Source organism: Oryctolagus cuniculus, chromosome 8, assembly GCF_051225735.1.
Source record: "Oryctolagus cuniculus isolate XC-2025 breed Fujian yellow rabbit chromosome 8, ASM5122573v1, whole genome shotgun sequence".
Classification (NCBI taxonomy): domain Eukaryota; kingdom Metazoa; phylum Chordata; class Mammalia; order Lagomorpha; family Leporidae; genus Oryctolagus; species Oryctolagus cuniculus.
The window spans coordinates 109,378,804-109,395,480 of NC_142874.1; the positions used below are offsets into that span (position 1 = coordinate 109,378,804).

Genomic DNA, 16,677 nt, shown 5'->3' on the forward strand with positions numbered 1-16,677 from the left:
TTGCCAGTTGGATTGTGGCACAGGGTACTCCCAGCAGAGGGCTCAGCCAACTGTGCGAGACGCAGAAGGGAAAGAGGGTGGCAGGATCTGGGCTCTGGAAGACATTGAAGCTAGGGAAGGTAGGAAGAAGCTTTTTCATGGGAAAGGTTTGCCCTTTATCCCTGAGAAATCACTGGGGAATTTTAAGCTAAGGAGATGATCTCACCATGTTTGTAAATAGTATAAATGTGAGTTGGGAGACATTAGCGGGGGAACTAGATAGGAAGCTGCTGTTGGAATTCACACTAGATACAGTGAGGACCTGAACCCTTAAGGTTGTTTGTAATATTGAGTGAGTTATAAATTAAAAAGTAGAGAGATAGTGTGGGCTGGTCTAAGAACCCAACTCTTGTTCTGTGATGTGCTATAAAAAGTTGTTTTGGTATCCCAAATTGTTGCCTTAAAATGTACTTTTAAAATTGAGATAATTGTATATTCACCTGCAGTTTTTAGAGTACTAGAGCCCTTCTACACTTTGCCCAATTTCCACTATAGTAACATATTTTTCAAAACTGTGTATTATCACACTAGGAAATTGACCATTATTACATCCCTAGAAACATGCTTTAAGATGCAACTTTGAGTGCCAGTGCTGTGGTGTAGTAGGCTAAGCCTCCACTTATGGTGCCAGCATCCCCTGTGGACACCAGTTCCTGTCCTGGCTACTTCTCATCCAATCCAGCTTTCTGCTGTGGCCTGGGAAAGCATTAGAAGATGGCCCAAGTGCTTGGGCTCCTGTACCCGTATGGGAGCCCCAGAAGAAGTTCCTGACTCCTAGCTTCAGATCAGCCAAGATCAGCCCAGCTCCAGCCACTGTGGCCACTTGAGGAGTGAACCAGTAGATAGAAGACTCTCTCTCTCTCTCTCTCTTTCTGTATCTCTACCTGTCAAATAAATAAATAAGACTTAAATAAATAGATAAACCTTGAAGAAAGCTCAGAGCTCCTTGTAAAGTCATAAAGCTTCCAATACAAACTCATAGAGAATTCTGTATCTATTACTATTTTAAGTGTGACCTAAATATGTTCCTGTTGGACCATAAGCACCAAATGTCTGTTTCTCTCATTTGTTTAATTCCCAGAACCTAGCACAAGCTCTGGCATTTAGGTTCCCAATACATATTTGTTGGGTGAATGATCAAGAGGTTGCAAATGTGCACATCCATACACAGGCTTCTGAGACTAGTTTCTTTCTTTCTTTTTTTTTTTTTTTTTTTTTTTTTTTTTTTTTGACAGGCAGAGTGGACAGTGAGAGAGAGAGACAGAGAGAAAGGTCTTCCTTTGCCGTTGGTTCACCCTCCAATGGCCGCCGCGGCCGGTGCACCGCGCTGATCCGATGGCAGGAGCCAGGTACTTATCCTGGTCTCCCATGGGGTGCAGGGCCCAAGCACTTGGGCCATCCTCCACTGCACTCCCTGGCCACAGCAGAGAGCTGGCCTGGAAGAGGGGCAACCGGGACAGAATCTGGAGCCCCGACCGGGACTAGAACCCGGTGTGCCGGCGCCGCTAGGCAGAGGATTAGCCTAGTGAGCCACGGCGCCGGCCTATGAGACTAGTTTCTTAGCCTCACTGTTTTGTTGGCTAAGTCTGGAGGCCTTCTAATTGACTCCTGAAATGGGTGGCAGCATTCATTCAGTCTAGCAAATGGAACTAGACTTTGAAAACAGGAGTGAAGAAATACAAGGTGTGCTATGCTGATGTCATTTGTACTGTTCTCTCAACTTATGCTGTGGAAATCTTTGGAAGTTTTGTTAGGTAATATTCCAAGGACATTGCTAAAATTCTAATTCTACTGCAGTGGTCAAATAACTTTGATACATAGATCTTAGCAGATTTAAAAAGCAGGGTCAGCCTAAACTATTTCATTGACATTGAATGTTATTGAAATGAGATGTGAGTATTTTCTTCATGTCTCATTGTGGTCTATGAAATTAAATGACTTGTTTAATATCACAAACAGTGGATCACTGATTAGGATCTGGAAGTCATTCTGACATTTAGATAATTTGGTTATAGAATTAATTTGATTGGCAGCAAAGAAAAAAAATCAGTGACACTGAAAATAATTTGGTAACCATTTCCTCCAGAGGCGAGATATATATAAAAAAAAAGTGTTCATCAGCTATGTGATTGCATGTTCAGCAATAATGCACAAATAAGGTTTTTTTTTATCTTGACGTTGTTTTAGGCATCTCTGTCCAACCAGAGCCATATGCATTTTATTTATTTATTTTGAAATTTAAAAGCAAGATTATTAGAGTCAAAGACCTCCAGCCAGAGCGGCATGGAGAGGGCTTCCAAGAGAGGCAAATACCTGAAGAAGCTGGTGGTAGTGGAGATTTAAAGCACAATTTTGGAGGAAAAAAAACTTGACAATCATACTGACATTCAGTTACAAGGCGGGGACAAAACTCATCAAAAGAACTGATTTGCAATCTTTTACCCTGTCTGGCTTGCTCATGGTAAAATGGAAGAACCATCATAAGGGTGGGCTACCTCCTTTGTTTTACAGTAAACTGAGAGCTCAGAAGTGTGGAGTTGCCACTCCCTTAGTATTCTGTGGTAAGATTGGAGGCTCCCAAGGAGTGTGCAGGCAGGCACTTTTGACCTTGCTGTAAGACAACCCTTGGAGGAAAGCACACACAGTGCACCCCAGTATCCACTGACTGCCCATTAGCCCATCTGATTCCTCACATTCCTCACCCCCCAGAAGAATGGACCCTAACTTCTGTTAGGGAGCTGGGTGATGATCACTTTGGCTGTTTCATGCTGAAAAGGGGGGGCATGGTTGGGAATGGGAGTCAAGACAGGGTGCCAGCAGGAGGTGGTTTCTCGAGGGGGGACGGCAGTGCCAGCTTGCAGAAACTGCTTCCATCTGAGGTTTCATGGCCATGGCTATCTAGAATTTCACTGTTTCAAGTCTGGAGAAAACAAATACAGCAGGGAAATTAAACCCACTGGGTCTAAAACAAAGGACAGAATCATTGTTAGAGGACCTAAGAAAGGTGCTGTCTAAACCATGAGCAAGTTTTCCCATTGAGAGGTAAATAGAAACTGACAGAAGGGGCTTGTTAATGAGGTAGGCTTTAAGGTCTGGCCAGGTATATAAGAGGTCCAGACGTATCTCTTCACATAGGGCACTGGAATAGACATAAAGGAGGTGTGAGCCTCCTAGGGAAGGCCCCTGTTGACTTCCATTACCTGGCTGTCCTGGGAGGAGAGCTGGCCAGGAGAAGGCAGGTGGCAACTAAAGTTACTTGGTCCTCCCTTCAACAGCAGTGGTTGCTTTTGGAAGCTGGGCTGAGTGTGAGGCGTTCTTCAGCTTAGTGTCAGCAAAGTCTGCAGCTCTGACCTGGGAGTCCTCCGACTCCAGGGCAGTTCTGTTTCCCAACTCTTGGCTGGCAGAGCTGCTGAGGATCTTCATAAGCTGACTTCTGCCGAAGCCCTGGCCTGTGGGTCTCCTCGATGGCAGATCACTGTGTAAAACAGCCATTGATTGGCCTGCCACCTATCTTTACATTGCTTCTGCTGCCTAGCTTCCTCTTCCTCCTGGTTTCTGTTAAAGCAGACCAGAGGAAACCTTTAAGAGCATGCAAGTCAAAGGGTGCTCAGTTCCATCTCTGATCTTTGGTGGCCTAACTAGAAATCTATAGTCACGGGCATGTTCTGATAGTGGTTTTTCTGTGAGGTAGACAGTGCCCCTAGGGAAGCTATGTCCTTGCTTTAACATCAGACATGATGGCCACCTTCTCTGTAAAATTCGAAGTCATTAGTAAAACTTTCTCTCCCTTTGTTTGATCTGAAAGGGAGATTTTACTTGTTTACTATGACCATGGCAAAGTAAATATAGCTGTGAAATAATAATTTAAGCTCTCATTTTGGCTATGCTCTTACTACAGAAAAATGTTAGCCATACCTTTATAAGGTTGTATCAAACTGTACATCCTGGAGAGTCCTTCAGTATAGAGTCAGTATCCCTTCTTGACGAGAATAGAGAAATGGGAGAACAAGCCTGGCTTTCCAGATCCCTTACTGTTAATAACTTAATAGCAAGTGAAAGCTTAGCAAACAATTTTGACTGTTAAGTAGCAAGTTATGAAAACATTCTTTTTTTTTTTTTTTTTGGACAGGCAGAGTGGACAGTGAGAGAGAGAGACAGAGAGAAAAGTCTTCCTTTGCCGTTGGTTCACCCTCCAATGGCCGCCACGGCTGGCGCGCTGCAGCCAGCGTACCGCGCTGATCCGATGGCAGGAGCCAGGTACTTCTCCTGGTCTCCCATGGGGTGCAGGGCCCAAGCACTGTGCTGATCCAAAGCTAGGAGCCAGGTGCTTCTCCTGTTCTTCCATGGGGTGCAGGGCCCAAGCACTTGGGCCATCCTCCACTGCACTCCCTGACCACAGCAGAGAGCTGGCCTGGAAGAGGGGCAACCGGGACAGAATCCGGCGCTCCAACCAGGACTAGAACCAGGTGTGCTGGCGCCGCTAGGCAGAGGATTAGCCTAGTGAGCCGTGGCGCCGTCCAGCTTATGAAAACATTTACCAGAAGGTGCAATGCTTCTATAAATTTCAAGGCAAGAGTACACGTATTTGGAAACATCCCTTACATATCTAACACAAGTGTAACTTGTTTGACCAGCAAACCCAAGTACAGACATGTCAATGACTTAATAAACAGTTTAGTTTCTTTATACCAACAAATTTAAAATATCTGATACAGACTTAGGTCACATACACCAAAAATGTATCTTTAATTAATTTAGCAGTTTAAATTTATGAACAATATTTTATCTAAAAGCCATTTAAAACAATAAATAAATTTTCCCGTGTGGACAAACAATATGTACACACGTAAAACATGTAAGATAGAACAATGAAGCAATTTCAGTAATAGTTTCTTAAAATCTGTTTTTTTAATTACCATCAATTGATTAGAATTACTTCCTGCTATTAGTAATCCGAATTAACCATACTTTTTCTAAGTTGGAACTTGTAGTACATTATTGGCTTTATCTGCTCACAGAACTGTGCCAAAGTATTGAATACACTAGAGGTCAGGGGAAAAAGAAGTCCTTTGGAACCTAAAAGGACATATTTAAACACAGAACAAACAGTGTTTTAATTTCATGAGCAGTAAATCTGATTTTTAGTGTTTGAAGAATACAAAACTGTAGATAACAAAAGACTTTAAATAGCCAAGTTTAAAGTTGTAAACTCATTAACGAACAAGAAGAGGCATTTGCTTACTCCATACAATATTTTTGAAAGCACCTGCAGGATTTTATAAAACATCCCTTTTAGGCCTCTGGGCCTTTCTCATTAAGATAACCACCATGTCTGATAACAAAGATCATTAGACTTTTTAACTTTTGGACATTTGTATCAGTAGCATTTTACATTATCACAACTTACAGTTTAGCACCACTTCACATCTTGACAGTATCTAACATAATCCAAGTAGCCTTATTAGTTGGTGTTTCTACAAGATGAGAAACATATATCCTTTGATATTTCCAGGGGCCCATCTGGAAATATCAAAGTCCAAAGAATTTGGAACTTTGCTTTTTTGAACGCCTGTCAGAACTGCCAAGAAAGCTTAAAATATCTGGTAGAAACAGGATCTCTTAACATCATGACATAATATAGACCAGATTTGTTCACTGATACAAAGTCTTTACTTAAATACTTTAGAATGAGTATATATTCAAAAAACAATCGTAAATTTTAATTAAAAAATGTTTTTAAACAATCAACAGAGATGTTAAGAGAACACAATAGATTACGCCAACAGAACACAAAATCTGTGTCTCTTTGGTCATCCCAAAAATAAGAAATAAAATCTTAAATCTTAAGTTAGTGCATGGAGAAAGAACGGGCCATCAAGGAAGGAAGCGCCTTTCTTTGAAGGGAGGAAGGAACCTCCACTGTGATGTGGCCTTGACTAAACAAGTTCAGAGTTGGTGAACTCAAGGGGCTTCCATAGTCTCAACCGCTCAGGGCAAGAGCCTCGGGTGATTACTGATGTCATAAATAAGAGTGCCAATTGTTAAATCAACAACGGGAGTCACTGTGCACACGCTCCCCATGTAGGATCTCTGTCCTTAATGTGTTTTACTATGAGAGTTAACGATAACACTACTAGTCGAACATACTTTATATCTTGTGCAGTTGTGTGGGTGAAGTCTATTGAAATCTTTGCTTAGTATATACTAAGTTGATCTTCTGTATATAAAGATAATTGAAAATGAAACCTGATGAAGAGTGGGATGGGAGAGGGAGTGGGAGATGGGAGGCCTGCGGCAGGGGTAAGCCACAACAATGTAAAAGTTGCACTTTGTAAATTCACATTTATTTAATAAAAAATAATTTGAATAGTAGGCACACAAATATGATATTTCCCATACTGCTCTATAAATTTGAAATCTCATAAATTAAGTAAAAATAACTATAAATAGAAAAAAAAGAGTTAGTGCATGGAATCATCCCATAAATTGAAACAATTTTAACAGAGTTAGAACTAGGGAAAATAAGATAGCTTACTGGAGCTGGCTAGAAAACTGACAGTCACCGATTAAACAAAAACTTTTTTTTTTTTTTTGACAGGCAGAGTAACAGTGAGAGAGAGACAGAGAGAAAGGTCTTCCTCTTGCCGTTGGTTCACCCTCCAATGGCCACTGTGGCCGGCGCACTGCGCTGATCCGATGGCAGGAGCCAGGCACTTATCCTGGTCTCCCATGGGGTGCAGGGCCCAAGTACTTGGGCCATCCTCCACTGCACTCCCTGGCCACAGCAGAGAGCTGGACTGGAAGAGGGGCAACCAGGACAGAATCTGGTGCCCCGACCGAAACTAGAACCCGGTGTGCCGGCGCCGCAAGGCGGAGGATTAGCCTAGTGAGCCGCGGCGCCGGCCCAAAAACTGTTAAAAGGAGATGCTGCAGTTTTTAAACAGATTTTAAAGACTACTTCAAAATATTTATGAACATACATGCGTAGCAAAAACCTCATTGCTTTCTTTGACTTACATTTTTAAATAACTCTTTAGAAATCTCCAAATTAAGACAACATTTTCTAAATAGGATATAACACATCGAATTTCAACCTTAGTTACTTTCAAGCAGTGTTGAACTATTTTCATATGGACAATTTATGAATACATAAATGTTAGCAAACCCAAATAGTTTTTCCATAGAATATAAGGTACGAAGAGTACCAAAGTTTACATTTATACACATTTCTCTCATTTGCCTTTACCCAGATTACTTTTAGCAGTAACACCTAGATGACTGAAGATGCTGATAGTATATCATACCTCTATCTGAATTAAGGTCACAATTATATTTATATGGAATTCTACTCCTTTTTATAAAACTCTAGCTATAAATCAGTGACATTAAACCAGAGATTGCAAAGTTCCTTAGGTGGCTGTAACAAGCACTGATTACCAATTGCTGTTTCAGAAACCTGTTAAACCAAATTGCAAAACAAGTTTGGCAAGTTACAAAGCAAGATTTTTTTAAAGGCAGTGCTCTTCCTAGATTCAAAAGATAAATTTCTTTACACCCAATGTCCAGGTATAGTTGAACCAACTTCTCCTGCATGAGATTGTTATTTACCAAAGGTATCTTTGAGATTCTAATTGAATTTGAGTCTAGTTTTCCACTGGAGATTGTTCACCATTATGTTAGGTTTAATGAGAGAGGGCATCCATCAGAGCAGATGGGTGGGCACCCTTCCAGAGACTCCTAAGGAGAATCTGATAGGTGATAGAATAAAGGGCGGTGACCTACAAGGAGGCTCCTGTAAGAGCCTGCAAAGAGGCAAGGTAGAGAGAGAAAAACTAGAGGCCCTGCAAAGAGACAATAACCTTATGCCAGGGTGGGCGCTGTGGTGTCGTGGGTAAAAGCTGCATCTGCAGCACCGGCATCCCATATGGGCGCCAGTTCAGTCCTGGCTGCTCCACTTCCAATCCAGCTCTCTGCTATGGCCTGGGAATGCAGTAGAAGAAGGCCCAAGCCTTGGCGCCTGCACCCCCAGCGGGGATGCAGAGGAGGCTTTCAGGCTCCTGGTTTTGGATTGGCCCAGCTCTGGCCATTGCAGCCATTTGGGGAATGAACCAGCAGATGGAAGACCTCTCTCTCTCTCTCTCTCTCTATGCATCTGCCTCTCTGTAACTCTGCCTTTCAAAAAAATAAATCTTTAAATAAAGAAATAAGTAAGTAATCTTATGCCCCCAAAACCAAAAGCCAATATTGGAGGTGTCTAATTGTGGGGCATCAGTCAAACCAGCCTCAAGGATCAGGAGGTGTCAGGATCAGGTCAGGTCAGGAGGTGTCTCAAGTCCAAGACTTCATCTAGATTAACCCATATATATTCAATAGCATCTGAAGTTGTTGGGCCTGCATTCTTGCCTAGAAACCTCTGGGCAAAATTACAATAATCGGAGCGATGGTCTCCTTATAAAAACTCTCCTCCACTGAGATTAAAAGCCTCAGTAGTCAAATACAATAACAGAGTGATCCTAGTGGCTCACTAAATAGACCCAAGGACCCTGTGAAACTCTAGAAAAGAATTTAATGTGAATTGGAACACATGCAGGGAAATGGAGGCAAGAGGCCAGTTAGGAGACAAGAGTTCTGAGACAGGGAGTCAGAGTAGAGGGGCTGGCACTTTCCACAGCTCACTTAGACTGACTTCTTCATCCCCTAGCTTGTAAGCAGGCCAGGTGGTGGTGCAGAAGATGAGGCAGATTTCTGTAAGCTCAGGGGTCAAAGAGATCTCAATGAGAGTATAAAAATGGAAGCGTACTTCAGGTCTTATCTCTCCTGAGTTTGAGACATTTCCCAAAACTCTTGCTGCTGTGGCATCCAGACGTGCACTGAAGCCCACAGGGAAGGGAGGAAGGTGAGGTGCATATTTTTTTTTTTAAGATTTATTTATTTATTTGAAAGAGTTACACAGAGAAAGAGAGAGAGAGAGAGACAGAGAGGTCCTCCATCCGATGGTTCACTCCCCAGTTGTCCACAACGGCCGGAGCCGCACCGAAGCCAGGAGCCAGGAACCTCCTCTGGGTCTCTCTCCCACATGGGTGCAGAGGCCCAAGGATTGGGGCCATCCTGTACTGCCTTCCCAGGTCATAGCAGAGAGCTGGATCAGAAGTGGAGCAACTGGGTCTTGAACTGACACCCATATGGATGCCAGTGCTTCAGGCCAGGGTGTTAACCCGCTGCACCACAGTGCTGGCCCCAGCATATTATGTTTAAAGTGATTTTTTTACTTGCATTTGCACACAGCTATTTTGATTTCTTTAAAGTCTTTAAGGAGATGCCACAACTTTCTAATACTTGCAATTCAAGAGAATTGAAAGACATAAAATTCAGCTGTAACTAAAATTAGTACATGATTAAGGTATTTTTCCCTAAACATTCTTTTTTTTTTTTTTTACACAAAAGCTTATTTAAAGGCTAAAGTGATAAACATCAACACACATACACACACACACATACACACGGTGGTTAGGGAGGGGGAAATCTATCTTCCATCTGCTGGTTCGCTCCTCAAATGCCCACAACGGCCAGGACTGGGCCGTGCTGAAGCCAGGAGCTTGGAGCTTCATCTGAGTCTCCAATGTGGGTTTCAGGAACTCAAGTACTTAAGCCATTGTCCACTGCTTCCCATCGAGCTGGGGCAGGAGCAGAGGAAGTAGTATTCCAATATAGAATGTGGGAGTCCTAAGTGGTGGCTTAACCTGTGTGCTGCACCTCCTGCCCCTCCCTGAATTCTTCTGTCAGGGGCTATCGATGAAACTTTTAGAAAGATATCACAAATAACTTCATGATGTACTGTATCCAAAACACTTAGTTTTTGAATTAAAGACCAATTGGATCTATTCATATTGCTGGTGTTGTTCTATACCTTAAACTCACTATTCTGATTAATAGAAAACTTTTTAAAATGACCTCTAATATAGTAGCTGGTTTGTGTGATGATGCCTACAATGCACATTCACTTAAAACTTGTTTTAAATAAGTGAGTTGTAGTTTAGCATCCAAAAAAGAGACCTGTTGTACAGTGTGCTTCTGTTATTACATGTCTGTATTACATTATTTAAGACGATGTTTGAAATATTTTGAATTTTGATTGTTTAGGCAAAGTGTAATAAAAAAATGCAATCCAATAAAGAATGTGGATGAGCCAGTAAGCTGTAGTGTTTCATCCTGCGCCCATCCCAATGTCTGCGTTTGGAATTAAGGACTACGATGTTTATCCGGTTGGTTAATCACCAATGGTAAATTTTTTAACCAACTTTATCTTTTCTGCCTCTTCAACTAGACTGTGAGCTCTTGAATGGCAGTACCTGTATTCATTTTTATATCTTAGTCTAGATTTCATAAATGCTTAAATTTTTTAAAATTGTTTGTCCATGTTTCTGAAATTTCCTCATCCCATCTTTTGTACTTTTCAATGTCTTATTTTTTCCCTTTATCTCTCCTAACCTCCTTAATGTTCTCACTGTCTTTTCTTTCTTTCTTTCTTCCTTTTTTTTTTTTTTTTTGCCTTTCTTTACTCTCCCTAACCTCCTGGGGAACTGCTTGGTACTGGGAAACAGGATATCTTTGTATTGACAATACCAGGCATACACAGAGCTGTGTAGATGAATAGCAACCGAAGAGTATAGTTGATCACCATCATACAACAAGCACTATATATTAGTTAGCCTTTTTTTTTCTTCTCTTTTTAAAGTTTTTTTTTTTTTTTTTTTTTTTGGACAGGTAGAATGGACAGTGAGAGAGACAGAGAGAAAGGTCTTCCTTTCTGTTGGTTCATCCTCCAATGGCCGCTGTGGCCAGCGCGCTGTGGCCGGTGCACTGTGCTGATCCAAAGCCAGGAGCCAGGTGCTTCTCCTGGTGCCCTGGGCCATCCTCCAGTGCACTCCTGGGCAACAGCAGAGAGCTGGACTGAAAGAGGAGCAACCGGGACAGAATCCGGTGCCCCAACCTAGACTAGAACCCGGGGTGCCGGCACCGCAGGCAGAGGATTAGCCTATTGAGCCATGGTGCCTGCCCATTTAAAGATATTTTTAAAATTTATTTGAAAGAGTTAGAGAGAGGTAGAGTTACAGATAGAGAGAGGGAGACAGATAGAGAGGTTTTCCATCCACTGGTTCACTCCCCAAATGGCCACAACAGCCAGAGCTGAGCAAATCTGAAGCCAGGAGCAAGGAGCTTCTTCTAGGTCTCCCACATGGGTGTAGGGACTCAGGGACTTGGGCCATTCTCCTCTGCTTTCCCAGGTACATTAGCAAGGTGCTGGATGGGAAGTGGAGCATCTGGACATGAACCGGTGCCCATATGTGATGCTGGCACTGCAGGCTGGTGCTTTAACCCGCTGCACCATAGCACTGGCCCCTAACTAGCCTTTTTGATGAGTACTTTTACAACAGAAATTCAAAATTCAAAATTTGGTGAAAATGAAAGTAAAAGACAAGTTTATTCTTATGCAAAAACATTTTTAAGTTTATGCATATATTTTTTTTCACCATAATATGCATTTTCCTTGAACATTTTGAACTCCCCTTGTATTTGTAATCTTGCAACAAATCCTGTGATTTTAATTGGAAATATAGCCATATAACAGTCTTTGCTACTTAGTAAAACTATGGGTCAGATATATAAATGCTCCTTTCCATAGATTAATTTAAGGTAGTATGTATGTATTTTTACATGTTTGAGCATAAAGTATTCACCTGGCCATGAGGCACTGAATAAAAAGTAAGCTTATAGGTTTCTTTCCAGAGTATTTTCCATAAAAATAATATTTAGCTTTAGATATGCTGGGAAAGCTTTGTAGCGCCCCCCCCCCCCCCGCCCCAAGTCAGAATACTGTATTATCTTTATTTATTTGAGATGCTGAGAGAGAGAGAGGGATAGAGAGAGCCTATGTGCTAAATGCTGTGTTATCTACAGGTGTCTGGGAGTCAGATCATTGTATCCCTTCAGTGGAATCGGAATCTGTAGTTTTGCCAAGATAGTCTTGGATGAAAGACCTGTTAAGAAAATATTGAACAGTTTTTCTGATAATTTTGTTTGCAGAAGGGCTCATGGGTGAATTGTGTGTGTCATTTCAAGGAAGAGAAACTCCTGTATCACAGAGCAGAGCTTGTGAGGGCATAGTTCATGGTTAAGAGTGTTGAGAAGTCACCATGGCTGTGCTGGGATAGTCAGGAAGGGCTCTGTTTGGACAGAAGAGCTCATGCCAGTGGCATCTGTCTCATCTCTGCCTTGCCTTTGCACCATCAGCTTGTGACCCAAGTCCAGGCTATACTCAGTTTTAACCAGAGGCATGAAGCAGCATGGAAATACATTATTCTTTGGACTGCAAAATGAGTCTAACCTGCTGTAGAGGAAAACCTTGGAAGCAACGACTTTTGGTAGAGTTTTTATATACCTAGCAGTGGCAATACTGTGAATTCCATGTTTTAGTGCTCCCCTACCCCAGTTCTTTCTTAAGAAAATGGCATCATGGCTTTGAGTTTGTAACCACTCAGAAAATGCTTCGCTAGTGTTTTGCAGTCCAGTTGTCAGGTCACTGTATAGGTGACAAATACAGATTTGGGGTCTACATGCATTCTATTTCTTGGTCATCTTCCTTTATGTGTTGACATTTATAATCAATGAATCATCAGAAAATAGCCAAAGATACCTGTTGTTTGATCCTCTACCCTGGTAAGAGGAAGGGTACCCTTGCCTGCTCTGGGGGGTAGGAATGCCTTGGTAAGAATAACCCAGGGCTTCAAAGACAGGGATTTGTTTTATATGGATGAGACCAGGTGACCATTGTTTCTTTCTCAGAAAGCTCACTGTCTAAAAACGTTGCAGAATGAAATGCATACATGGCTGTTCACTTGAAATTAAACTTGGTTTATGCATATTCAGTATCTACGTCTGTTTAATAGAAACTTCTAACTTCAGAAATTCGCTAGTGTAATAGGCAAGAAGTACCTCATATTGCCTCCCATTATTTTAGTGTATAATTATTAGACTTCACATAATTGGGTAGGTTTTCTGTTTAGTAAATTTTAATTGTATAGAATGTAAACATAAGCATATACTGTCTACAATGGTTGAAATTATTAAAAGTATATTTTGTGATTATTATACTAATCTGAGAAATTTCAAGTTACTCTTGGCTGAATCTTCCTGATACACATTCGTGGAACCACATGATTCTTGAGGGCCATTAGAATTGGAGCATTACTTTCTAGCCCTGTGATCTTTGGTAAATTAATAAAGCCCTTTGTGTGTTTTCCTTCATCTGTAAAATGGAGATAATAATAAGTACCTGTATCATAAGAATGATGGAAGGATTAGATTTGAGTCCATGTGTGCAAAATGCTTATACAAGAGCTTAGAATTTAATAAGTGTTCAATTCATTAGCTGCTGTAATAATTTATTTTATATTAAATATTTTTATGTTATATGGAGATAGAAAGTATTCTGTATGTACACTTGATGGAATGATATAAGGATTTTATTCAGCTGAAGATTCCAGATTTGTTCTCTTGGTCCACATATTAGCAAGGAACTAATTCATTTAATTAAGGCCAGAGATGCTTGTTGAATTTGTCTTATGGAATATCCTGGGCACTTCAGAGATTATAAGATTGTTACCCTCAAGAAACTGCTTACTCTAAGATAGCAAAAGAGAGAGCATGAGTAAGTGACTAAACTATTCCTGAATGTGATATAAAAAAGCTGGCTTGTTTGGGCTCAGGAAATATTACACTTGATACCAAATTGCACAACAAGCACACGTTTTTTTGTTCCTGAACAGGTTTCTGCATGTTTGTGCTGAGCTTGGTGAAGAAGCATTATCGTCTGCAGTTTTACATGGTGTGTATGAATCATTATTCTGTAGTCACCACATATAATAAAAACCTCCCCCTCTTTTTTTTTCTCCTGTAATGAGTAGATACTAATCTGCTAGTTGATGTTGTGTCTGGATGAGATGAATATTTCAATTTTGCCTGAACATTATACACAAAATGTTAATGGAATGATTTTTGAGGATTTCAAAAATTTTAACTGTTGCCAAAGTTTCCTTAAAACTTTTCTTGAATATTTTCTCCTTTATTTCTTCCTTTTTTTTTTTTCAAATATTATTTGTTTGAAAGGCAGAGTTACACAGAGAGAGGGAGAGACAGAGAGAGAGAGTGAGAAGTCTTCCATCTGCTGGTTCACTCCCCAAATGGCTGCAATGGCCAGAGCTGGGCCAATACGAAGCCAGGAGCCAGGAGCTTCATCCAGGTCTCCCACGTGGGTGCAGGGGCACAATCCCTTGGACCATCTTCTGCTGCTTTCCCAGGCATGCATTAGCAGGGAGCAGGATCATAAATGGAACCAGCGCCCATATGGGATGCTGGCGCTGCTAACCGGGGCTTTATCCCACTGAGTAACAATGCCAGGCCCTTGGATATTTTCAAAGATTGTAAAGTTAAAATAAGTGTTTGGATTTCCAAAATGTGTACAGATTTGCAGAGTATTCCTCATCTTCTAGACAGCTGCTAAGTCTGGGAAGCATTTGCTGCATTGTTCTATGGAGAGGAACCTTGTTTATCTGCTATCAGTGCAAGGGTGAGGGAGCCACGCTCTCTAGTTAGGGTTAGTCATGGGATTAATCATTCTCTTTGGCATATTTTGTTCTGCATTATCAACATCTATGTTCAATGAAATTTATCAGTTTACAAGATGCACTTATTTCCCTAAAATGTAGCTCATTAAATTATTAAAATGTGATGTAGTGTGAGTATTTAGACTGAATTCATGCATTAAGGCTTGTTCTGCATATGGAGTATATTCCCTGTTTATACTTTGCTCCTCATTAAGACACCCATCCTGTCGAGTATCCTTGCTGAGAAATCATAGTATTTCTCACAGTTCTCATTTCTGGGGACCTGAGAGTGAAGAATCAAATTCTTAGCAAATCTCTCAGAACTGCTGAGACAAATTAGAAATGATAGTCTCCCATGAAAACCCAGTCCTCTCTTTCTGTCCTCAAGGGATTGATTGGTTCCAGGACCCCCAACGTCACCAAGTTACTCATATGCTCAGTTCCCTCACATAAAGTGGGGTAGTGTTTGTATATTACCTCTACACAGCGTCCTTGTACCGTAAGCCATCTCAGTTACTCGTAGTGCCTAATACAGAGTAAATGATAGGTAGATAGTATACTCCATGGTTTAGGGAATCATGACAAGAGAGATGTCTGTACATGTTCAACACACATGTAGTTTTTCAACAATTTCTGATCTGTGATTGGTGGAATCCATGATTGTGAATCCACAGATTTGGAAGGCTAACTGAATAAATAGTGCCTATTGAAAAAAATAAAAAACACACTTATGCCTTTTGAAGCAACCCACATAAAAGAGAATTGGATCTGTTAAACAATAAAAATAGTATAACAGAAAGCAACTCCTGTGAAATACTGTTTACTGAAATAAGAAACAGGTTTAGTAAGAATACATCAAAATCTTAAGAATTTTGGAAAGTTATTTCGTAAGTTCCAATCAAAATGATGAGACAGAGTACATAGCTTCCTTTTTGTTTGTATTTTACCCACAGTGACTGTGCTGGAAGTTACTAAAATAGCCATCTCTCAGGTTAAATGGAATTGATAAAACACAGAGGGCTTTGAAAGTGAGTGCTGTCATTGGACAGATCTGTGAAGATCAGTTTTCAAGTATGAAATGATGATGCTTAAGGGCAGTTGAAACCTGCTGGTTTGAATCACTTGAGTTAGAACAATTTATGGTAAAAAGTTATCACAAGAAACTCTAAAAGAAACATTTTTTGTCATTTTTTGTAACTTCAGAATAGAGTCAGAGTAAAATCTTCCTCTCTAAATTCCATAACAACCTCATAAATTTTTCATTATCATTTGAGTTGAATAATTCAGGATTATGATTTATTTGTACATGCATTTCTAATTAGTACATCTTAGTATTATTAGCATTCCATTTGTGTATAAATTAAGGTTTACCTTGTTAAATGTTTTCATTCTTTTAAGCTCCCAGTAGGCAATAAAATGAAAATAATTTACTAATGACGTTTATTTTGTATGACTTTATCTTACCAATTTTGGCCAAAAGCCATGGTAGGAATTTGTGTTTCATGATTGCATTTGCTTCCCTGGCTGCACAGACCAGTTGTTCTCACTAATGTTTGTGTTGTTGGGCTATTAACAGTTCGCATGGACTCATGTCACTTTACTGATAACCGTTACTCAGTCACATCTTGTCATCCAAAATCTGTTTGAAGGCATGATATGGTAAGGGAACAGTATTATGCTCCTTAATATTTATGTCATAGCACTTGTAAAACTCTGTAACATTGGACGTTGTCACAGATTTCTTCTAAGATGTACTATCTGTTGTCCCTCTACACAATATCTTCCCAAGTTTTGCTTACTGTTTGGCAACTGAAGACAAAATGCTTCATTAACAGCAACTGGAAGCCTTTCTCATTCAAGTCCCCAGTAAATGCAGGAGTCCCCACAGAGTTAATTACATTTCAGGTGTTAATTCTCCTTTCACGTGACTTTCTACAAAGGGCAGGCTTTAAAAAGAGTACATTATTTGCAGGGG

General features: G+C 40.6%; 1 protein-coding gene across 1 annotated transcript in view; it reads left to right on the forward strand.

Moving 5' to 3' along the window:
* CDS1 (CDP-diacylglycerol synthase 1) overlaps positions 1-16,677 on the forward strand; it is an 82,715-nt gene that overhangs the window by 48,312 nt on the left and 17,726 nt on the right. Inside the window, exons 6-7 of the mRNA XM_002717047.6 lie at positions 13,866-13,924; positions 16,279-16,361. Coding sequence (XP_002717093.2) covers positions 13,866-13,924; positions 16,279-16,361 — 142 coding nt within the window. The remainder of the gene's footprint in view (positions 1-13,865; positions 13,925-16,278; positions 16,362-16,677) is intronic.